Below are 25,708 nucleotides of genomic sequence, written 5' to 3'. Positions count from 1 at the left end.
GTAGATTTCTCTCCGTCGTTGCGAGAAGCTAAAATCTACCGAATATTAAGGCAGGTAGGAAGGGGCGACAGAGCGGGGGGGAGGGGGTGGAAGAGCGAGGTCCTCCACAGGCCGCATAATAAACACATAACGGTAATCCTTAAAACAATAATTAGCCACGCGGGCCAACCAAGAGCCGACGATCTTCCGACCGCCGCGCGGAATGGCGCCGCTTTCGCAATTCGTTGTCGAATTAATACCAGGACTCGCGACGGTGTAGCACGATCTACCCATACCGTGGCCGCATTACGCGGTAGGAATTGTACTTACTTCCTATAGCGATTATCCGCGGAAGAGTATTGCCATTGCCTTTGGGAGGAGAGTAAACTGCTACTGCGGCTAAATTGTTGTTATTTACTATGTATTATTTACCTTACGAGTGCGTGATATCGCGTTGTATAATTCTCAAGATTTTCTATTTTTATGCATTTATACTTATTGTGTGCAATTTGAAAAGATAAGGAGTTACAAAGTTTCTACTTTTGTATGTTATCAACGTAATTTAAATTATAAAAGATTAACTCTTATTATTATCAAATAGTAGTTTGTTGCAGTAAATGAAGACGTAACTGGCTAGACTTAATTTCCAATAGTAATTTTTTGTTATGTCCAACCAAACTTAAACTGTCGATTTAGTTAAAAAAATTCAGTGATATTAGAGAAATATGTTAGCAATATTATATAACAGGGAAGAGAGAAGGTCTCTCAAAATATAATATTCAAAAAATAAAATATCAAGCATTAATTTCAATTAATAATCAAGTAGATAATAATCGTATAATAAATTTAATAATGTAATAATTTTATTAATAATTGAATTTTTAATATAAAGATTTATGTTACACTTTAACGAATATTTCTCAAAAGAATAGCGTATGAATGTATCTCACGGAAAATAAATGAAAAAATAATTGTTATATTTATATTAGACCAAACGAATATTTTCATGTAAATAATTATGTATTTTTATTAATTTGCGAATGTACTCTATGTGCGAAATGACTGATAAATCAAAGAAATTCGTTAGTAATATAATAAAATAGAAACTGCATTAGAGCGTCAACATTCTGTACATTTTCCTTCTGCATAATTTTGTGCAAACGGAACTGTTAGAGATTCTTGATCCTCGGGGACGTTTAAAACATGCGAGAAGGGCGAACGAGCCTTTCGCGAAGGTGAGAGAATCGTGCGAGTCCGTGGGGGATGCACAAACGGAAGAGGTGGGCTTGAAATGAAGCGGAATAAGGACCGAAGGGGTGCCGCGAAGTGGTAATAGTTTTAATCCGGTGTCTTGAAGTCAGGATTTGGCGGCGCGGCAGTTAATGGTTGCCGGTAAGTCCAAGCAAACCCACTTCGCGCTCTGATATCATAATCCGAATAATCACTATTATTGCCGCCATTTGCTTAATCCGAAACCCATCTCCTCCCCGTATCCGACGTGGTCGCAAGCGCGGCACCTGTTATTCGGTTTCAGGACGGGCGACGAGAAGCGTCGCGAGCGTCCAATCGAAAGTTTCCTCTTGCATCTTTAATCTCTTCAATTATTCCCGTCGTTCTTGAACGACAGCGACTTGAATCTGACTCGGAGATGGATGGCTAAATATCCGATATCAATATCAGTTTATGGATGATATCGATTTTATCTCACATCTTAATTATAATGATCTGTCATCCTTTATCACGATTAAAATTCACCTTCTAAATATATTACCGATACAAAATGCAATTGCAAATAATTACATAGAAATGACAGTTTTTTATTACTACGCTTTCAAATTCAACGCGCGAGTGATTTTCAAAATTTTCTCGCTACACCCAATAATATCTTTAATTTTGTCTGATTTAAGAAACATTCGCCTGGATCGGTCTAATCGTGTATCGCATCTTTGTATAGCTATTTGAAATCGTGGAATGATAACGTGCTCGGGACTTCGGCGAGAAGCTACGCCAACGCGTCCACCGGAAGTTCTGCCGGCAATAACGCATAAACTTCATTTAGCCTTATTTAAGCCGGCTGGGAGGCGGCAGAGACATTAAATCCCCGAGATTCGTTCTAATGGTCGCGACTCACTTAGAAACTGCGATCTTTCGCGTGGTGTGCGCGCATAATGCGCGTTCTACGTGCGTTCTTAATAAATTCGCTCGAACCCAGAGACCGGTTGAAATCGCCTAAGTGAAACGACGAAAAAACTTTAGCGCAAACTGCCGCTCTTAATTTGGCCAGTTTGTTTAGCAGCGGTCGCTTGTTCCTCTCTGCTTTGCTTTCCTCTTTTTCTCGCTCTCCTTCTCTTTGCCCTCGCCCTTTCTTTCTCTCTTTCTCTCTCTCTCTCTCTCTCTCCCTCTCGAGGAACAAGCGGTTCGTTCGCTTCCGGAAAAAGTTCGGAATTACGAATTAGCAGGAAGTCGGGAAAGTACCTGCATTTATTCTGAATTCAGCTTATTATGAAATTATAATGCGGAGGACGACTTAAAACGAGCGGTTACCCCTTTCGCGTTTATATACCGCCAGTGGATTAAGGGTCATCGTATTTTGCTATTAATTATCGTTTAATTCAGTGATGAGTTTTTCTGTAGCTTCGCGTGATACTCTTCTTTATCGTCGAGACTGGGATTTTTTATAATTATTTTTATTTTATATACCTAAGCACTATGTTCTTTTGAGAGATTTGAGAAGCTTATTTTGCTTAAAAATCTTAGCCAATTTAGTTTCTATTTTCTAAGAATTTCTTTCGACGAAACATTAAATTCTGCACGTACGAAATTGCAATCATGCTACTGTTAATGGAGAAACTATTAATGTAACAGTACAGAACACAATAGGTGTGGATGCGGGGACATTGATGAGAAGAGAGAGGTTGATCAACGACGATCGAGTGCACCGTGATTCAGCGATAGCTGACGAGAGTAATCTCTAACGGCGCTCGTAATTGCGCGACATTCTAATCGCCCGAAAGATTACGAGCGGGGGTCGGGGGCGCAAACGGGGGCCGGAGCTTGGGGCCAGGGGTGGCATACACCACCGGGTAATGTTACGCGAGACAGTAGTCTCGGGTGGCATGTGTCGTTGATGAGGCGGTTAGTATTCAGCGGTGCTTCCTGGTCCCCCGGAACTTTTCAAAACTAACCGAGTAAAGCCACCTTAATTCCATAAGAGGGAGACCGAAGGGGTTTCCCGGGCGTCACCGTAACACCCTCTTAATTACAGGATATTAGGACGCCTACGAGAGACACGGCGATGGCACGGGGAAAAGCAGATAGCGCAATTTATTATCCGTCGCTAATCTTATCTCCGTTTTTTTACGATTTTCTTGATGCGTTTCTTTGAGAATCGCGAATCGACAAGGACACCGACATCGACATCGAGCATCCTGGTATAACTAATTTCATTATTTTGTTACATTCCCAAAGATAAATTTAGGGAAATCGTTCACAAATAATTGTTAAACATTTTGTTGTACGTTTTATAATATTAATTTGAAAGGATTCGAGAATAGAGAGAGAGATGTGATTAAAATAATAGATATAACTTGTTATTCTATATAATTTGCACAATTGTTATTGCGATGCAATCGTCTATTTAAGATTTTATTGCGGATTTAATATAAATAGTCAAACTTTTGAGTAAGTGGGCTTTTACTGCTTGTAAAATATTTAAGATGTTATCGCAGATAAGCAAAATTTTCATAGAAGTAACAAAGATTTTGAATGTAAATGTGTACTTACGTGCAGAGAATCACTTCCTTGCCACCCTCGTAAACGGCGTCCTTGCCCCATCGTTTCGGTAACTCCATGAGAGCGATGCCCAAATTGCCCCATAATGCCAACTGCGTTGCTGTCTCATTTATCAGTACATTCGTGACGTCAAAAATTGGTGGATCTGTCGGTTGTAGCGACTATAATAACAAAACAAAACAAAAAAAAAGAAATTAGTATTTATTCTAATAATTAATAATCGATTATCAAATATCTTATTTCACTTTTTTAACAATGTTATGAGTTTTTATGAAAAATACACAATTTTGGTAATAAAAAATTGAATCATTGAATCCACAAAATAAAGACTTCTGAATAAAGATTTCATCGGCTAGGACCTTTCCATTAATTAAAATTTTAAGAAGACAAGCGAGGCGAGAAAGAAAAGTGGTACGTCGCCGATCCCGAAAACGTTTCCGCGCGAGGTATAAATTCATTATTACACGAGCCAGTAAGCACGCCGCAGGATTCCTCGCCCGATCGCGCCATTTTCTCTTTTGGACCCTCTCTCTTTCTCTTTTTTTTTTCACCCTAGTCTATCCATCTACCTCTCTACCCGCGAGATATCTCCCCCGTCTTCCTGCCTCTTTCGCCTCTCTCGCCCCTTTCTCCGAGACGCGCATCGTCTATCGATTAAAAAACTTTATAATACGATCCCGCTTCTCGTTTGTTTTCCAGTTTGATTTTTATCATGCCGCCCCGGGAAAAGGCAGGTGCACAACGTCGTCCACCCCTCCCTTCGCAACCTCCCGATTCCTCCTCGACGTTCTCCTCCGCCACCCCCGTCGTTCTTCTTGCTCCGATATTTAATTTCGAACTAAGTTCGCCAACGCGAACATCATTACGAGGCGGCATCCCCGCAGGTGGGGTATCGGCGTGTATCAAGGGGCAATTACTTTTTTTTTTTCCTACCCAGAGGCTGGTTATTTCCCGGGTTTCTCTGATGGGGGAGACTTTTTTTTCGTCTCGATATATCGAGTATCGTTGCGTCTCTTGTTCGACGTGGTGTTGCGAAAACGTAAAGACGGAATGAAAAGTGAAAGAGGCTCGCATAAGGCATGTGCTGATATTTCAAAATAAAAATAATATATTTTAATAATATTCTCTCTCTGTAGAATACTTTTTGATAGAAAATAAATTCTTTTCATATAAAATAACATTATTTATTCCACTAAATCCTTCAGAGTCCTCTATCTTAGATAGAGAAATTATAATATAAATTCAATATGTTTCAATATGTTTGTCGATTTGTGCTCGTATAATCGATAAAAAATCGAGTACCACTGTGACAATGTGTAACATATTCGCACGTTGATTCATCCGGGATATTCTGGCGGAGAGAGCAAGGGTTGGTTGAAAGCCAGGACGATAAAGGGTGTCGGACGATGGTACGCGTGGCACGGAAGCGGTATGAGCAGGAAAATGGAAGGGTATAAAAGGGGGTGGTAAAGAGCGGGAGGGAAAGAGAGCGAGAGAGACAGCGTGGGATTCCCGGGTACCGATGCCGACACACTGGCGCGCGAGGCTGTAATGCGTTATTAATGAACACCAAGAATTTCATTAAAGATTGTTTGTATATCAAACTGTCCACTAAATTATGCCCTATAACCCCCGTGGCGCCTTTACGCGCCTGGAAACTATTGGCTGCCGCAGTGGCGCTGCCTTTTCCAGCCCCCACGTGCCATCAATGATCCGCCAGGCCGGCAAAAGTCACAATTGTCACGATGGAAAGACGGACCTTCTAGTATCGATCGCGGTCATTGTGTAATTTTCTATGACTAATTTACGATTTAGTGACTCGATCGGTCGATGATCGTTCGCGATATTCGTCGACCGACGAAGTCAGTTATTTCGCGACCTTTAGGACATACATTATTAGGAGGAACGATATAGGTAGCTAGGACATGGCGCGTGCGACAAGAGGAGCAAGAAGGACATGTGTGGAGGACGAGAGAGAGAGAGAGAGAGAATGAGGGTTGCGAGAGGGCGAGCGCGAGTGGCGGATGAACGGAGAAGAGAGAGAATAAAGAGGGTATAGGGCACGGGTGGTAGGTGGGTGGAGGGATACAGTTAATCGTTGGGAAGCTATTAACTTCGGACTGGAATGCCCCATAGCGCCTCATTTCGTTCAATGCAAATTTACACCCGACGCCAACCACTTATGTATAGCGCGCGCTCTGCTCTTCGTTCTCTTTCGACGTGAAAATTCGAACTGGAAAACGAATAATGTAAGTGCTCTATCAGCGATAATTTTCTTTTTCGCTTTCAACATTTCGTAGACGGAAGAAGGACTGTATGTAAATATTTATAAACTGAAAATAATAAATTCAAAGTAAAGAATAATATTATAACATTTAAAGTTTGATATAGCTTATAACAGATGATTATTATTCTGTTTAAAATCAAGATATATATATATATATATATATATATATATATATATATATATAAGAATTGTTAATAAAAAAAGTTTTTAAAAGCTTAAAATATACATACAGAAATAAAAAGATATTCGATATTAACATTCGATACGACAATACTGCTTTAAAATATATGAAAGTTAACGACGTGGAAATTAAAAATCTGAATTAAATCTTTAGAAGTTTAATAGGAGCCACATAGGCAACGAAGAAGATTCCACTCCTTCAACTTATCCAATTTGGTTGTCTCTCGTAGACGATCAACGTCGTAATCGGTGACTCGGTTCGTAGCTCCATGAAACTTGGACCCTTCTGCTTCCATCGCCGTTTCTACCTTCGCCTTCCCTCCCCTCCCCCCCACCCCGATCGTGCCATCCGCATGTTGCCTTATTAGTTTAGAACTTAGGTTTACCGTAAAGTCGCGCGTGTCACTTATGATCAAAGTCTACCTGCCAAACGACAAGTCTCAACTTCGCTTCTCGTCGAACTGAATGGCAAGGACAATTCCAGAGTGACGATCATTGATTTGGACATAAAATTTCCTTACTACTTTCTCGGATATTATTCCTCTACGAAATCCATCTTTAAATATACGAAATTATATATATATATATATATATATATATATATATATATGTTTGTTTGTTGGTAAGCTGGCGCTTGTAAACGTAGCGCAAATTATATTTTGGCTGATGCGAAGAGACGCAACTTTCGCGATCTTTGACAATGTATTCCTTTCACATTGTAGCGTTTATTTGTTGTTTGCTTCACAAACATCGGTCTAAGACAAATCCCAGACGCGAGTTGTCATAGCCGGCCGAAATATCGCGCTGGCTGCGCGATTTAACGCGCGAAATTGCGCATGTACGACGAAGCGGACCTGACAAATGGCAATGTAACGGGTGCTCAAGATACACATAGTTAACAGCGAGAGATGCGGCACGAGTTGACTAACGACGTCGGGCGTTCTCGCGCTATATAATTTCAAAACATACACGCAGGCACGCGGCCGAAATGTCGCGGATAGAAAGGGGGCGGAGGAAGGAGAACGAGGGGTGACCCGCGAACATTGCGAGCCATGACAGCGCCTTAATATGAACAAATGCCGGACTATATCTCAGCTAGGGTTTGCTTTGCATTATTCGGCTAACATCCTCGTTTGCCATCCTTACGCAGATGCCTTACATTATGACGACCGCTCTTCACGCGGGAATGGGGTCGTACTTCTCTTTTCGGGTTCGCAGAAACGCGCAAATATTACCGAATGTGAATTGATACAAATGTACACGAGGGGTGCACGCCATTCAAACGGCAACGTCCAAAAGAGATATAGCTCCAAAGTTGGAAACTGAGTGCATATATTATATATATATATATATTCTGTTAAAATATGATAGCGAGAAATGTATATATTTCACCTACAATGGCAATAACGATAGCAATAAGTTATATTTTTATCAATTTATGTGACATGGTGTACATACATACACACATACACATAATATTATATATAATCATATATAATATTTAATAGAATTTGAAACTATTAATCAATAAAGCATATCGTTTTTATTAATTAATATTTTATTTTATTTTATCGACGAACAATATTCAATAGCAAGATTTTACTTCGAGCTCAAACATTCGCAATTAATACTAAATATCTTAAGGTATGCGAAGGTAAACGTTATATGTTTATAAAACACCTCAATAGTACAAGGTTATTGAAACGGTAAAGTGGGGATCTGTTATTGACGAGACCCGAAAAGACTCAATATTATTCAGTCGATCGTCAATCTTTAACTGAAAAGGTCGTGCGAGACTAACTAATGCGAAAAGCGGCATAATCCGAAAGATGGTATATTATACCGTATTTCATAGTAGTAGTACGAATATTTATGTCGTATTTGATAGTACGGATATCTAGTTTACTGTAATCTATAACTCGTGACAAATGAGTTTGAAAGAGAATTTTATCTATAAATATTTTATGTATTTTGTAATGCAGAAAGCGCATATAAATATATATATATATACATATGTGTGTATGTACGTACATCATGTCACATAACATCATCTTTCGAATTATGTCGCTCTTCGTATTAGTTAGTCTCGCACGACCTTTTCACTTAAAGGTTGACGATTGACTGAATAATATTTCGGGTCTTCCCGAGCCTCGTCAATAACACATCCCCACTTTACCGTTTCAATAACCTTGTACTATTGAAGCGTTTTGTAAACATGAAACATTTACGTTCGCATACCTTAAGATATTTAATATTAACTGCCAATGTTTGAGCTCGAAATAAAATCTACCTTGAAGCTATTGAATATTCGTCAATAACAATACGTGATTAATAATTTCAAATTCTATTAAATATATATATATATATATATGATTATTATAAACACAATTTTAGAGGGTAACCAATAATTGAAATTATTATTACTAATCAGGAGCAACAGTAGGTACTTTACGATTTTCCAACGAATTAAAAATAAAAAAAAAAAAAGAAAGAGATTCGAGAAGGATTCGTGAGAGAAAACATTTAAAGAGAACGGGTCAAAATAGCTTGGAATATAAGTCGGATTTTAAGAAACCGTGACAAGACTTGAGATGTCTATCTGACTGGTGCTTAGCGAGAGTTCGCGCAATGTTAATGGATTCTGTTTCTCGCAGGAGGAAGGATAAAGAAGGAGAGAAAGAAACAAGAAAGAAAGAAAAAGAGAAAAGAGAAAGACGGCGAAGAGACAGTTGTGGAAATGGATGTGTTCACATTATACCCTCTGTTCTTTTAATTTCTTCAAAGGACTCTCCACCCTGCGACACACCTTGAGCATTCTCGCCTGATGCTTGCAGCCTCTGCCCCTCGACCCTCGCCTCCGAATTAATAAGGCGCCGACAATGTGACGTCTTTTTTTTTCTCTGCCCCTGAACGGGACGACAGACAGCCGACCCAAAGTGAATGAAGGCTCTCGGTAAGAGGAAGAGCAATAGAGAGTACTCTCTTACCGGTACTTAGTGGCGGGATGAGCCGAGCTGCCGTTAATAAATGTGTTTCTAGCAGCAAAAGAAAAACAGAGAGAGAGAGAGAGAGGGGGAGAGAAGGAGGGAGAGAGGGTGAAACAGTGCGGAACATGGCATTCTCTCGTTAGATTCTGTCGACGACGACCCCGGGGAATACGTCTTAACGAGGAGAAAACTTTTAAATGCACGAGGGCGTCATTCGTCGACGTCGAAATCCGTCTCATTTCGTTGCCTCTCGTCATGTCGAGCTCAACAAACGCTGGATCAATCCAGGATTATTAATCGAGTCTCACAAGTCGTGTTTCGAAAAATGAACGGAAGATAAGCATAACATTGATATTCCGGTTTATATCTTATTTAAAATATATAAAAGTGATATGATGTTTGCTTTTTTTTTTTTTTTTAAATTCAAGTAACATCAAGGTCAATAAAAATCGTTAACTGCGCCTAAAACGATCTATTATTTGCGAAAAAATTTAAGACAAAATTCTGTTTACAATTTTATGTGCCGTATAATGCATGTGCGTAATCTATTAATACTATTTCGTATATATGTATAAGTTACGTTTATAAATGCCATCAGTATTACATAATAAATAAAATATTTATAGATAATATTCTCTTTCAAACTCATTTGTCACGAGTTATAGATTACAGTAAACTAGATATCCGTACTATCAAATACGACATAAATATTCGTACTACTACTATGATATACGTATAATATACCACCTTTCGGATTATGCCGCTTTTCGCATTAGTTAGTCTCGCACGACCTTTTCAGTTAAAGGTTGACGATCGACTGAATAATATTTTGAGTCTTTTCGGGCTTCGTCAATAACAGATCCCCACCTTACCGTTTCAATAACCTTGTACTATTGAGATGTTTTATAAACATATAACGTTTACCTTCGCATACCTTAAGATATTTAGTATTAATTGCGAATGTTTGAGCTCGAAGTAAAATCTTGCTATTGAATATTGTTCGTCGATAAAATAAAATAAAATATTAATTAATAAAAACGATATGTTTTATTGATTAATAGTTTCAAATTCTATTAAATATTATATATAATTATATATAATATTATACGCATATGAAAAATATAATAATTGTATTAAATAAAATTTCAAGATCGCAATCATTTACCGTTGCACATTGCGTGCGGACAATTTTGGTCCTCTCGACGGGACGTTGATAAAGGTCAGTTGATTTTCGAGGCCGGAATAACGCTCCGCTAGGGTAACGCGGCCGGCAGGGTAACCGCCACAGTTAATGAATCGATGTAATCAGGGGATGCGGGATCGCAGGCGACGAATGACAATCGAGTTTTGTATTAATGCCCGACCGCGCCCACGGCGCGGCGGACAGCCATCAGGCTGATCGCTCGTTTAATCAAGCGAGCCGCTAACGCGATTAACTTATTGCGTACGCTTTCACCGTTGCGTACACACACGTGAGACACGTGAGACACGCGTGAATCAGCGATACGCGCGAACGTAATTGCCATTACAGTCGCTCTTTTCCTCGTCCCTCACACGCTTCTGGCATTCTCTCGCGAAAGAATTCGCCTATATCACGTGGGCACGTCCTTTCCTCCTGCAATTACGACGGTTATTTATATGGTTTCGTGATATCACCCTTTCGAAATGTTATCTTTTGCGTTTGTCAGCTGACTCGATGCCGCTGCCGTCTTGTCATTCTCTTTTAATTCTTTTCAATTCGGTGTTATTACAATTGAAGTTACGTACATTATATCTCGCGCAAGCGAAATCATGCGATTTAGAAAGCGAGGTAACATTCGCGGAGAGATTGCTTTTCAAGATATTAACGGAGAGAGAAGAAGGGAATGAGAAGAGAGAGTACTAAAATTTCCCTTCTATATTTATAGAATGTTTTGTTCGTATGAATTGTTCCCGTACATCCGTCGAATGTAATGTCTATGCGAAGAAAGAGCCGCGAATTCCATCATCGTGCACCAGCGGTGAAGTAAAATTCCTTTCGACGTCGCTGCGCACTGTCCGGTCATCTACCGGCGCCTCTGCGGTTGATATACTCGTATTTTCTGAAGTGGAGATATGCATACTTTATGCGTACGTCCTCCAGCCGGGCATCCAAGAACCGAGGCGCCAATGTCCGCATGCATGACTACGACATACACATAAACGCGAATGTCCGGTGAACGGTCGCAAAGACAACAAAGTCAGTACTGCAGCCGCGTATTATGATGCTCCTTTATTAAAATGTGTATTATCGATTTTTACTATTGACATATTTGACTATAAATTATATCGCACATATATTGTTGGCCTAATATAAATTCAAAAATTATCAACATATTTTATATTTCAATATTAATTCAATAATAATTTTGAAAAATTTTCGAATGTAGGTTCTCCTCGATTATGTATACAACATTATCCTGTATATATTTTATTTGATCAATAATGCATAAGTTAATTGATTCACAAATAAACCGTAGATGTTAAATAATGATAATGTATGATATATTATTCTATATAATAAAATATACCTATAAATAAAGATAATATTAATAATGTTAATCAAATGATTCAAATAAAGAATTAAACTCTTTCACTGATCTAATAAATTCATTATTTCTTACAACATGACGGACGCGAGTACAAGTCCGTTTAATTATCTCTCTTAATAACTAAAAGAAGCGTAGCAGTCCACACTGCAATTTTCTTGTCTTATCACACGACGATATCCGTCGCTTTTCCAGTTCATTTCCGGAAGTAGACGTGCCCGCTTATTTTATACTTCGACCGCGAGGCGCCAATGCCTGCATACATGACCGCGTCACGTACATAAACGCGAATGTTCCACGTCCGGTGAATAGTCGGCAAACTCCGTACAATGTAAGGATCAGTAGGTGGGCGCGGAAGATTACAGCCTGGACCCTCGTGCAAGGGTGAGACAAGCGAACGCGTGGTAAACGAGGCAGACGAGGCAATGTGCGGCAGAGGGAAAGAGGGAGTGGAAGGTTAGGTGACGGGACAATATAGAATTTTAATATAGTGGTTTACGAGCGCGATTGTGTCCGTCATTTTATGCGGGCGATATAGGGCGGCCATTTAAATTCTTAGATCTGCATACTTTGCAGAATTGCGTGGTCTGGCTGGCACGACGATGGGTGAGCGTCCGCGGCACTTTTGTCAAGCGCAATCAACGAGAGGAAAAGTATGTGTGATGATGAAATGTTACGGATTTTATCAATTTAATAAATACGATCGCTTTCTTCTTATTAGTATTATATGTTATTAATAGCATATCTTGATATTTAATTAAAGTCTAATATATGCTAAATAAAATAAAATAAAGATTTCATGAAATTTCACTCGAAAAAAAATTGAGCAATAAATCTTAAATTGCGTAAAAGATTTCATTAACAATCGTTTTTTTTTAATTTTTCATATTTTTACAATTCGTGAAGAGAGTAAATAATTTTTGCGACACTAACTGCCCTCACATTACGCAATTATGTAAACATCTCCAATTGTCTCTCTATATGTTATTCTCTCTATATACATACTTGATGAAATAATAATCTATTTCTTAAAGTATAGAGAGAGAAAGAGAGAGAGAGAAAGAGAGAGAGAGAGAGAGAGGGGGGGGGGGCATGTTTCACTCGTACGAATAAAACTGGCAGCGTAGAATCGCCGGTGAGATGAAGAGGAGAAATTCATATTGCCCATTGTGATGACCGGCCGCGCCATTTGATTATCATAGAATTCGAGTTTCTTCGATTCAATGGCGGTTTATTAATTTTTCGACTTGTTATTAGACTAATCGGAATGACGACGTGAATATTTTATTTTTATGGATTTTTCGTGTTGAAGAGGCAACTCAAGCTGATAAGTTTACAAGTTGATAAGATGCACTTATAAATCTATTAAAAATATACTAACTTATTTAAATTAAAATAAATTTTAAATCGTTAAAAAAAGATTGCTTTGTAATTATTCTTTGGAAAAGAATCATCTCTTTCCTCGAAGGTTAACTTTCGATCTCTTTCTGCTCCCGCAATTTGAAATTAATGGTTCGGGAATCGAGGGGTCTCATTTGGCGCACCTTAATCAGGCGAGGAGTCCTTTAGGTGTCCGTAATTCGAATGCGCATCTTTGTACGACGATGTACGAAATGACGGCGATAGGAGAGACGATGAAAAGCATAAAAGAGGGAAAGAGGAAAGGAAAAAGAAGAGAGATAGGGGTAGAAACGAGAGAAGGCCAAAGCTCTCGCTCTCGCGATATATATAAGCCGTATCAGTTATAATTTATAATGTTATGGCGATTTTATGTATATCTTGCCTCAGCCTCGGCCTCCCTCCCGCGCCGAGAAGTATTATTTAAATTAAACGGGGCTAAACTAAGCGAACCGGGGGCCCATCGAAGTGGCGGAGAGGTGCCGCGCGGCGGTATGCAAATTATTATCGCGGGGCGATAATTTAAATGCATATTTCGCCTCCTATATCATTTTATTATTGCCAGCCAAGTTAAGTCGGTCCGTGGGCTAACGTTTACGAGGACGGCATATTCCTCCCGCTACCACACTACCATCGCCGCCCACGTGGATTCTGTATTAGAAACGCTATCGAAGCGTTTTCCCCGTATAATCCGCATTGTTCGCCGCCTCCAGCGGCATAATATCCTGTCGGATAACGGCCAGCGGGCAGGATTAATACCCGAGGACTAATTGTGTACCGTAGGAAGCGCTGCCTCATCCAGTCAGCTAGCCTTGTCGTCTTCGAGACGTCCTTAGCGCTGCTGTGTCACTTCGCGTTCAATGAGTCACCTTGGTTAATGATATCCGATGAGTAAACTCCGCAAATAACATTCGGTCTTTTTAATGTGTCTACGGATCTGGAATAATACCCACGCGCCATACACTACGAAGATTATTTCTGAAATGATCGAAATAAAATTGCTGACATATTTTTGCCTCGTATGTTGATATAGAGTAGTTTTATACATAAATTGTTACGACTTAACTATATAAAAATTTGACAAAAATATCGATTAATCTTTTATTAATATATTTCCGCAAATAAACCCTTAACATATTGTCTAAAATATAGTATTGTCCATAATCTTGAAAATTAATTTTCTAGAACATATTATAATATTTTGTATAGAGTTTTTGAATCTAATATCAAAATTATTATTCAGATAGGGCAGACTAGTTGCCGCTCGTGACGCATTTTGAGCACGTATGCACGTCCGAAGAAAATGCATTCCGCCGCGCGTTACGAATTCTCTGACCGAATATGCGAGATCCAGGGTCGGACCTGTCTCTTTCTCTTCCTCCCAACACACGGCGCTCTTTAATCCAGATTTACATTTCACGGGACAATAGCAAGTAGATTCCGGAAAAGATTGCCGCGGACGTTACATTCGAAGTTTTAAGGATTTCCCCGAGTGGAAACACTACGCGCATCTCCGCTGCCGTCAAGGGTCGGAGGGACACGTCCGCGCGCGCGCTCGCCCGTACCCCGAACGACGAAGAAGGGTTAAAACCTGCGGGCAGTATTTTAATTCCCGACCGTTATCGCGCCGGTGGCTCGGGTCAGTAGCGAAAGATACATGTAAGTTGACCCCGCCCTCGAGACCTCTCTCTGGACGCTTATGAATATTAATTCCGCTCCACCCTCTTCGCCCCCTGGAACCTCATCTCTCCTCCTGAAACCTCCTCTCCCCGGGCCCCCCAGAAACCACCACCTACGCATCCAAAAGTGGACCCGACAGGAACAAATTAGATCTTTCCTTCCATACATTTCCCTTTTATTCGCGCGACTCCTCCCGAGCCATCGCCGGACTGGATCCGCAATTCCTACTGCTTTCCGGCTTTGTCGAAAACACCGTGTTTTTTACGCGCCAGTCCGCGCACATTGTTGTGATATGTAATATCCTGGCCGCGACTGTGTTTCTATCAACCGAGAGAGAAATACATTTTTCGTGCGAAGAAACTCGAGGTGAAGCCTCGACATTTCGAACAAGAGTTTTGCCTATTATTAATATATTTTTATATTTACTAGTATATTTTTTATTATACAACTCATCATCATATGTTGGCGTGTCTTGTTAAACACTTGTTTAACTTAATAAAAATATGTTATAATTAATATTTTAGAAATATTTAGAATAAAATATTTTACGATAAATCTAAAATTGATTGCTACATCCTATTAATATCTCGCAATATCTTTTAGTTTTTAAATCGCGAATATACGAGATTCCAAAAAGTACGGGGTTTCCTTGTAATACACGCTCGATATATATGTATATATATGTGCAGACAGATATAGTTCGCTTGAATCTAGCAATCTCCTAGCTGAGAATATAACCAGGAGTTAAAACCACAGTGCGAATGTCGTATTTTAGGCCCTTTCCTAAACACCTTGCGAAATGTTCCCTGTATTGTGGCTGAATCTTATTATCAGGCTGGCTTTCATTTTAGTATACAATATACGAAGATCTCTTAATTTTCGCCAACAAATAAATCGAGAAGCCAAGAAAACTTTAAGGGAAAAGAAAATATCAAAAAAATATATTCTTGTGTGTGATATATAGATTCAGATATATATCTTGTCGTAAAAATCAAATATTCCTGACAGTTTTCTGCAATATCAGTAAACATATTATTGTTAATTTAATATCATATTAAGTTGCATTTACTGTATCTTTCATAATTGTATTATCATAGCGTTTCTTTCAATGGCTGACTATAATTCGACCTACGTATTCTATTTTTCAAAAAGATATTTTTGTTCGAAACTTCAACGGGTACTTTTGATTTTCGTGTTTATGTCGTCTTAACAGTTTATTTAAAGCAAATTTATTTAAAGAAATCCTACAGGCAACGATTCCGTACGTACATCCTTATCGTTAATGAGGCCTTGTCAGATTAGCATTCAAAATGAAGTGCGAACAAATAGCAAGATAAACGAACGAGTGAACATAAATATCGCAAGTTCCGCGGGGCGTGTTCTCCTAACTAGTCCACGACGTGACTTAGCTCACCGCGAGGACGACGAGAAGACCGTATAACTCTGCAAGAACTTCTCGTCGTTTCGTGAATTTCCGTCTGCGCGCTCTTACGCGTCTATGTACACGTGGCTCCTCTGCTTCGCCGCTATTTCGGTTCGCCTTAATGGATTTCGCAGTAATTGTAAAATATCTCGTGAGTTCCGTACGCGTGCATTTACGAGCGGACACGTGCGCATCCTGAACACGAGCATCCTAGTTTAATTTCCAGCCTGCGTGTAACAGGTAACTTCCCGTGTGCGTCCGGCCAAGATTTATTTTAAAAGCTTGATATATGTAAATCAAAAGTTTGGTGCTTGATTTCTTATAACAATCACGAGGGAATGGTTGAAATTTGAAATAAAAGTTTTATAAAGATAATAATATCAATGTCATATTAATATGAAATGCGAAGAAGCCGTGACGGATGATAGTTTTTCGTGGAAAAAAAAAAAAAAAAAAAAAAAAAAAATTGAAAAATCGAATCTGTTAAAAATCTCCGTCTACGAATAAATGCGGCATTCTGATCTTGAGTAACCTGAACCGAGTAAATTTTACGAGACTTAGTAGAACATCTCGCATTGGCAGTTTTCGCTTATTGTTTCCGTAGATGTCGGGATGACTAAAGAACAAGTTGTCGCGCTCTTTGCATCCTTTTAATCTTAAAAGAGGCTTGGGTACGACAATGGAAGACAAAGGGAAGAAAGACCGTCCCCGGTGGCTTAAAGAGAGCAACGTCAAACGTTAAACATAATGCCCGCAGGCAAGAATGTCCCCGTGGTAGTCGCCACGTAAAGTGGCCATTTGTCACGTTATTACGCGCGTTTGATACGACGTGTGGAAGCTCACGTAGCACGTGCATTCTCTCGGTCGGACGAGGGAATGCGGCCTTACCGCGGCTAAACGCGCGCTCCTAATGCGAGTCGATTTAAAATATAAATTCTCGGCGATATGCTCTTATGTGTGCAGGCGTAAGGGTTTTCCCCTAGCCTTTCAGTCTGTCTCTGTGAAATTCCGGACCATACGCGACTAAGCGCGTCGCTCCCACGAAGAGCGCCTTTTCTGGAAAAATCGCAATTTGCAGAATGTGTACCAGATTCCTCGTACCTTTTTTCCCTTAACTAATGATACTATTATTTTATCTTTTTGAAAGATTCGATTTAATTGTTCTTTAATAAAATATATGCTCAAAATGCAGATGATTTTTAAACTGATGATTTAAATGATTAAATTCAATGAATGTTGTATATATTAAGTTTAAAAAATGGATATAAACATTTTTTTCTAGCAACTCAAATAAAATTTTTAAGTATATATAGTTATAAAGATGTTCTCGGTAAATATTAAAAATATTGTCGATATATATTTGAATATTAAAAAGATTGATGAAGATGAAGAAAAGCGTCGAGCGAAATTTCGTAAATAAAGGCTCTGGCACTTTCCGCAACAGTAGATTGCCTCAGTATTTTGCTTTGGCGTGAAAATCGTTCATTTCAAGCAATCATAGGAGATAGGGAATATTCCCCATTCGTCAGGTTGTCGTGAAATGGAGTAGAGCTTCGGGAAACAAATGACCGAGCAGTCGGAGAAACGTCGTTGAAATACAGCGTCGGATTGCGAAGGCGCATTATCATATTCACAATTTGTTTATGCGATTTCTTCGCGCACTTATATCTATCCACATTCAACAGCTATTGATGAATTAATTTACTAAATAAATCATAAATAAACAATGTCTATAGCTACACGATTTCTTTAATGAGAAATAAAAAAATTCATAAAAGATAAAGTATACGAATCATTGACCTAAAACTTAAATTATTCAACAGAGAAGCTCAGCTCGTTTTGCTTCCCCCTCAATATCTCAATCGATTTCTCATCGTAAAAAAAAGAAAAAAAAAAAAAAAAAAAAAAAAACAGCCACGCACAAGAATCGTATCGCAACGATGGCGGTCGATTATGAAAATCGCGGCGATTGTTCATCGACGACGCTGTTCTTTCTCTGGTCTCGGGATGCGAGATTAGCAACGGAAGTGAGCCGGCGACGGGTGCAGGATCGTCATATACGTAATAAATAGAAGCCATTCGTAACGCGCTGCGGCCAGTCGAACTGTTCATTCGTTTGGCGGTAGCGGTGGCGGCGGTGGCGGTGGCGACACCCCCGCCTTCACCCCCGTCGGATGCGCCGACTGACGCTTTTTGCCATCGATAATAAATTACCCATCGCGATATTTCTTATTGTTAGCGGGGTGCTGCCGAGTGCGTCTGAGGGCTTGATCGGGTACGTAGTCTCTATGGTATTTATATATAGCCGGTGTCGCGGTCGTTAATCAAAGATATATACCTTCGACCGCGGCGAACCATTCCCTCCCCATAGCGACGTACTCTTCCCACCCCATCGGTCGTCTGCTCGATATCGTTTTTATTAGTTCTTTGTACAAGCCGCGACGATCGTACATCATGTAACGAAAGATGCTTCGCGTTTCGCCGACTGGACTGATCCGAGACTCTCTCGTAAGAGAGATTAAATTAATATTTTAAGTGATAAATTGTTGGAAAAAGAAATAGTATTTTTATTTGAATTTGTTCGTTTTGTAATGACATTTTTTTATGAGATACGCGAATGGAATATGCGTATTTGCCATTAGAAGAAGATTAATATATGTGTGATAATAAGATTATTAAAGCTATTCGCGAGAAAGGCAGCGAGGTGATAGATCGAAGGCACAGAGCTATTAAATTCGAATGTCGTTTGTAAAATTTCGCCAAATGGTAGATTGGAGGAGCATTAAGGAGGCCATTATCCGGCGGCGGAAATCGTTATATAGGCTACGGAAAGACGGTCGCATTTTCCGAGCCATAAAGATCGGATATTGCGAAAATTATTCAGGATAATTTAAATTGCGTCCCCTTTCCCCTTGCTAACGCGGCCGTCGATTTTCCGCGAAACGCGTTCTTATCCAAAGTAGACATGGTATAGCGCGTTGCCAAGAAAACAAGGGCATAAATTATGTACAGATAGGTGCTATAATTTAAATTACGTTCCACGCTTCGGCATCCTCGATTTCAGAACCGCCGTAAAATTCAAATCAGTTGCCGTTACTTCATCGCCAGACACTCTTACTTCTATAATCGGAAGATTGCCATTAAATGTGTTTCTCTGTATGTACATATGTATATCGACTATTTTGCAACCAAAATCAATAATTCAAAGCGTCCGATTAATGAAAATTAATACTTACATAATACACTTGTGCATTATATCGCCTAAAAATTAATTCACTGTAAATTCACCGAAATATTAATTAATTTCTTCATTTTGTTTTAATTATATCGCATCTTCAAATAAAACAATAAAGATATACATATAATTAAAATCTCAAATTATAAATAAAATATAGTTTATAAAATATAATTCCTGATTTATATTTATGACCAATTGTTTATAGTTGTTTAAAATTCGAATGCACGCACTTTTCCCTCTGGAAGAATTCAATAAGAATATATTGTCCAGTCGATTAATAAAGACAGCGTATAGTCTTGCTTGCTTGAGTGAAACGAAAAATGTAGAGAATAAGCTCTGCCAATTTTTGTCTCGTCTTTAAGATCGCGTAGGAGCCTGGACTGAATGTCCAAGTTTGTTCTTCGCGCTCGTCACATGTGACATAAATCTATCTATCCACGTATAAAGATATAATATAAAGAGAGAATCGAATGCAGACATTACGTATGATGTATGGTGCTTGGCGGATACTCCCTCGGCAATTCCTCGCCTCCTCTCTCTTTCTCTGCGTCGTCACTGAAATTTCGTGCTCTGTATATTGATGCTTCGGTTATCCTAAACCTTACTCCCCCAAAAACTTACGAAACGTGTATAAACACCGATATATACACGCGCATGCGAAGAAATATCCTTCACCCATGTCAGCTTAAGTGATCTCCCCCGGCTTCGTGTCTACTTGGAAGTTAGTCTTGGATTCACGACTGTCGTTTGACGAATCAGAGGAATTGGGAGAGACTAGCATTTAATTCTCAGATCAATAAGAAATGTAGGTTGCAATGAGGGTAGTACATGAAAAATTGTTTTGCAATGAAATATTAATATCGTTGTCTCTGTAGTATTGAATCATCAAGAGATTATCCGGATCAGCGGGGAAACTGATCTAATCATAAATCATAAAGATAAAATGTTATTTATACATATACATCATGGATTTTCGAAGACAATGTACAATATAACATATACGGTAGAGAAGATATACATATTTTGACGTAGTAGACAATTACATTTCAATGTACCAAGAATATTCGCTATTTGATTACTAAAATATTCGTCCGAGAGACAGTATTTCCTTTCTCCAGACGTTTGTCAATGTGGTTCGATCTTCCATCGCATTAAATTCCACGACCCTCTCCTACCAAGGCAGAGAAAGCCTGATGCTAATAGTTTAATTGAATTCCGATTATATCCAAAGAGATCACCCCACCGGTTTCGCAGTTCTGTTGTGCTATGAATCAAAAGCAGGGCGCGTCTGCGAGTGACGTAATTATTGAAACCTCGATTACGCTAGAAGCGACCCTGCGTTTTCCTCCTCCTTCGTCGTTGAACGAATGACAGACGTATTAAAATATTAATGATCTCCGGTATATCGGAAACAGACTTCGAAAAACGACTACGTCATCTCGAGCTCTGCCAGCATAAATCATTGCCAAAGCATTGATCCTTTACTTCCAGATGCCAACTTATTGTTAGAGATGATTCCAACAAGACGTTACACTCGAATCGTCGTATCCAAATTTCATATTGTAATATCGATTTTTATAATAATTGCGTCAAAGTTTACGCGAATTATTACTGATTATTGGATAATAATATCGTAACATCTGTTGTAATAATAATTGAGTAAAATATACGGAACAGATAATATAATATAAAACAGATTATATAAAATAGATAATATTTATATAATGTCACATATAATGACGGCTATAATAATTTTTAAAAAATATGCAATATTTTGTTTTTTCCAAAATATTTATCACGTAATATGCATTATATTGTTCTCTTTTATTTTTTAATAATTAGTAAAATGTTATACAATTGTTCCTTGTTTGACATAATAATCAATGTAGGCAAAGTAAGCTTTTATGCCAAAAGAACTCATCTCTTTAAATTTAGCAAAGAGAATATTAATTAATGCAAACTGTATAAATTAATCTTTCTAGCGAGAGCTATCGGGGAGACGTTGCAGCACGGCATATGGGTCTGATATCGAGAAAGGATATCACCTGTTGCATCCGGAACGATGGGGTTGGGGTCATGAGGGTTACGGTTCGAAGGCTATTCAGGAGTTCGGGGTAGAAACGACCCTCGATTGGTCGTGTAGTGGCCAGCGAATGGCAATATCTCTTCAAACGCTCTGTAATCAGAGATACCTTTGTGCTTTCTCTGCCAGGACATAGTTCATTTTAAAATGTGACATATTTTAGGAAATAATTAATAAACCGATTTTTTTTTGTAGAAAGCATATAAGTGCAATGAATAAAAATGTAAATTATTGATATCTACTAAATACAAACCTTTCTATATTATTCAATGTAAACAATATGTTTGATTATTTCAATTATTATTTAATTATTTACTTTATTATATTATAAATGTGTCTCATCATTTTTTATATCATTAAATATGTTGCGTTTCTGTTAAATCAGTGAATGATAAAATATACAATGACAAAATAAGTACATATTAAAAATGTATTGCATTTTTCTTATCACTGATTACATTTATCCTTAAAAACGAGGGTTAAAACATTATAATTATTGATATTAGAAATTGATATCTTCTTACTCGATGGATTATTTTTCATAATGGTAGCGATAATTCTAAGAGCACGGTGGCACTTTCGCCTCGTGTTACCAGATGATTTCACTCGTGCAAACGTGCCAAGCATAAATTTATACACAGGGGGCTTTGATCGTATTATCTTCGGGTAGTAAACATATAGCAAGGTAGCAAAGCGAAAGAGGATAGCGCGCAGAAGAGACATTCGAGGCCGTCGATCTCGAGCTAGGTCGAGAGAGGGTCTCCGTCCACTAGGATGGAGGGCAGCTGGGATTCCTGTGGGATTCTTGGAACAAGGTTGGAATGCTTTATAAAAGGGACTGACCGGCGGTCTTATGGTCGAGGCAATAATCCATTACTTGGCAAACTATAAGATCACATTGCATTAAATAATCGTCTCTAAGAATTATTAACACATTTTGGATATCATCAATTTGAAATATTTTGCAATATATGTATATTTCATTTGTCAATTAATTAAATTATATGTATTATTAATGTAATAATATTGATGTTAATACTAATCATTGTAAGAATATTAAATATATTTTTTTTTTCAATATACAAAACTTTCTTTTAATTTGTTTTTCACAGATATTTCGTGTAAATAAATAAAAGTTTATAATTTTGTAAATGTTTAATACGAAAGCCATTATCGCTTGCCATTTACAAAGTCACGATTCGCATGAATGTATCTAATTTATCAGTGATTCGTGGCATTAGGGGGTAACGAAATGAACGAACCAACGAACGAACGGGAGTAATGTAACAGGAACGAAAGAAATTCCAATAAGAGGATGAAGACAAGTCCGGGTAAGAAACGAGCCCATTTTGATAATGGGTTCGTATACGGAGACCCGAGGCTACCTACGTGGCTCTGTAGGGATTTGGTGAGCCATCGCCGCCGGATCACCGTGAAAAGCGATGACACTTACGTGTGCGAACTAACACACACGAAGCGCGAATAACGCGAACGTCAGATAGATTCATTCCAATCGGAGCGCTTTTCTCTATTTTCTTGAATTATCACTTGAGAGTATATATTATATGTAAGTCTTCAATTATTATATATTCTAATTCTTGTTTCCCTATGTATTGCTTTTTTTTTAAATAAATTAAATAATGAGAGAATATGTGTTTTTATAAGATCAAAAAAGGATGGTAAAACGATGGAGGGTATTTTCTATATATCGAAAAATAATGAAGAGAGCGTATTTTTTATTTTTTGTAAGTAGAGAGAGAGGTACATTTTTTTGCAAGATTTTTGCCAGCGGTTTTCTCGCGACAATCTTAATGAGGTCTGAAAGATAGAACGTTCAATGATTTAATTTTTCGAGTGGAAAAACTCTTCTTTTCGAAATCGTCCTCTTTATTTTAGTGTATTTAATCGGTCCTACCATCATTAGCACTCTTTCCCGACGAGATCTAAAGCCGAGGCTAGGACGGGACGCCGTTGCGGTTTACGTCGAACCAGGTGCCTGCCAGAAAGGTTAATTTTAACGAATTCAACGAAGCAAGAGAGGTCGGAGTTTAACAGGATAAGCTAATTGTGGGGTATTGGCTAAGAAGTCGGGAGAAATGAGGACGTGATGGCGAGAAACGAGTGCGACACCGAAAGAGAGACGGAGAAAGAAGGGTCTCTTCTCTCGGCGCTAGTCGGGGATCGTTAGCAGCCGGCAGGCGACTAGAATTATAATGTAGTTTCTTACCGGAGATCCGGGTCGAGGATTCTGTTTTCCACAGGCTAGCCTTCGATTGAGACGAGAAAATAGCAGCAAACCGGAAAGATATATACACTGTTGACTTTTAGCTTTTAAACTTTTAACGTTACTCGCGACCGAATAGTAAATTATAAATCTTTACTTTCTCTAAAAGATACGCGTGCAAATATTTGTTTCGTGATGTATAATAAAATGATATACAATGTCTTAAATATATATAATTTATAAGATGCGAAATATAAAATTAGACAAAAAAGTACTGTTATCGAAACATATTTATTACTGGCGATGATAATGTTTTTATAACCAAAATAAATTAAATTAAGAATATAGATACATAAATATAGAGATTGATTTTACGTGTACAATTTCAAGGAATCTTCTCATCTTGGATAAAGAGAGGAATAAAAGTGAAAGATGTTTTTAGATGTCATTAATCATTTGCGGAATCATCGCTGAACAGTCCGCTTGGGGAAACGATAAACGTATAAGATATAGATATTGCGATCGAAAGCTGTATTCTAAGATAGTTTTTAATTTTGAAAAGACGCGTGTAATTTTCTTTTTATTGTATTGTATATTTTAAATTAATTTTTTTTATTAATATATCTTTTTCTTTATACACAAATATGTTCCGTACAATTCTGAAATATTGGAATGTGTAACTTAAAATATAATATACAATTAATCGGATAATAAACTTGACAGACTTTAAACCAACATCAATTAATGTTACTTTTTTGATAAATCGAATCTTTTCTCCCAATAATTTGGGAAGAGGCAATGGATTGTTAATTTAAAGTTAATCCAAATTAATGTCGATGCAACTGTAATAGATTACAGAGATGTGATTTAATTTATATTTAAGTCAAATAACTCGTCGCACCTCCAGTCGCCAAAGTTATCTGTCATTCGGAAGCTTTCGTTTCGACTGGAAGACAGAGTGGGAGAACGAAGCGAACCTCCTCAATCGTCGCTTTATATCAGAGGATTAGATTAAGTCCGCTGAGAAAAATCTATCCAACCACCCCCTAGGACATCTCACTCTGCTTCGAGGGAGCGAACAGACTGGAAAAAAGAAAGCCAGCAATATGGCCGTTGTCCTGACTCGGATCTCTCGCGAAAGATATCTAGCTTTCGCGAGAGGGATAGTCGTCGGAAGGTCCAATGAAGAAACGACGAGAGAGGAGAGTTCCGTAAAAGGGAAAGAAGGGGCAGATGGGGCATCACTATCCGTAGGTAACCCAATTTAGATCGAGTGCCGGGCATTTGTTACGGAGGCACGGATCTACGCCTCATCCCGCTCCGAGAAAGAGAGAGGGAGAGGTACGGCCCGTTTTTATTTCCTATTATTTATCTAGATAAATAAGTCAGTCCGACTCCCTCTCAGGGTATCCAACTCGGATTGCCAATATCCTTTATTATCAGGATAGGTCTCATCGTGAAGATATATGGAACGATGATTGTAGTAAGTCTAATATCATCGAAACGTGGACGAAGAAATTGTCAGTTGAATTAAGAATTATTTATGACAAATAAGATATTATTCCAGTTATTTTTATATTAATTTTTTATTAACTTTTCTATTAACTCGGACTTGTAGAATATTTCTTCTTCTTTTTAAGCGACAACTGATTTCTACATATATTTCATACGTTTTATACTTTTTTGATAAAAAAAGTTAACATATAGCATATATATCCTTATTCAATATACTTAACATTTTTTTTTGTATAAAAATATAGTGTAATCATAAAATAATAGTATGGAAAATGGTTACAACTGTACATTTATGATATATCTTTAATCGAGCATCAGTATTTGTATAAAATCCAATTTTTTAAATGATCAATAT

General features: G+C 38.2%; 1 protein-coding gene across 3 annotated transcripts in view; it reads right to left on the bottom strand.

Moving 5' to 3' along the window:
• The window catches only part of Mbo (nuclear pore complex protein Nup88), a 65,555-nt gene that overhangs the window by 13,940 nt on the left and 25,907 nt on the right, over positions 1-25,708 (bottom strand). The window contains exons 1-2 of one of the 3 annotated variants that reach the window (XM_072897605.1): positions 9,045-9,197; positions 3,763-3,932 (exon numbers count right to left, since the gene is read on the bottom strand). In XM_072897605.1, coding sequence (XP_072753706.1) covers positions 3,763-3,932; positions 9,045-9,053 — 179 coding nt within the window. In that variant the 5' untranslated portion in view covers positions 9,054-9,197. Of the gene's footprint in view, positions 1-3,762; positions 3,933-8,269; positions 8,337-9,044; positions 9,198-25,708 lie in introns of those variants that run through there. The other 2 variants (XM_072897604.1, XM_072897603.1) reach the window with 2 other exon arrangements.

This window comes from Anoplolepis gracilipes, chromosome 8 (assembly GCF_047496725.1).
Source record: "Anoplolepis gracilipes chromosome 8, ASM4749672v1, whole genome shotgun sequence".
In the NCBI taxonomy this organism is placed as follows: domain Eukaryota; kingdom Metazoa; phylum Arthropoda; class Insecta; order Hymenoptera; family Formicidae; genus Anoplolepis; species Anoplolepis gracilipes.
The sequence above is the reverse complement of the archived record's forward strand: the minus strand, read 5'-3'. Positions and strand labels throughout refer to the sequence as shown.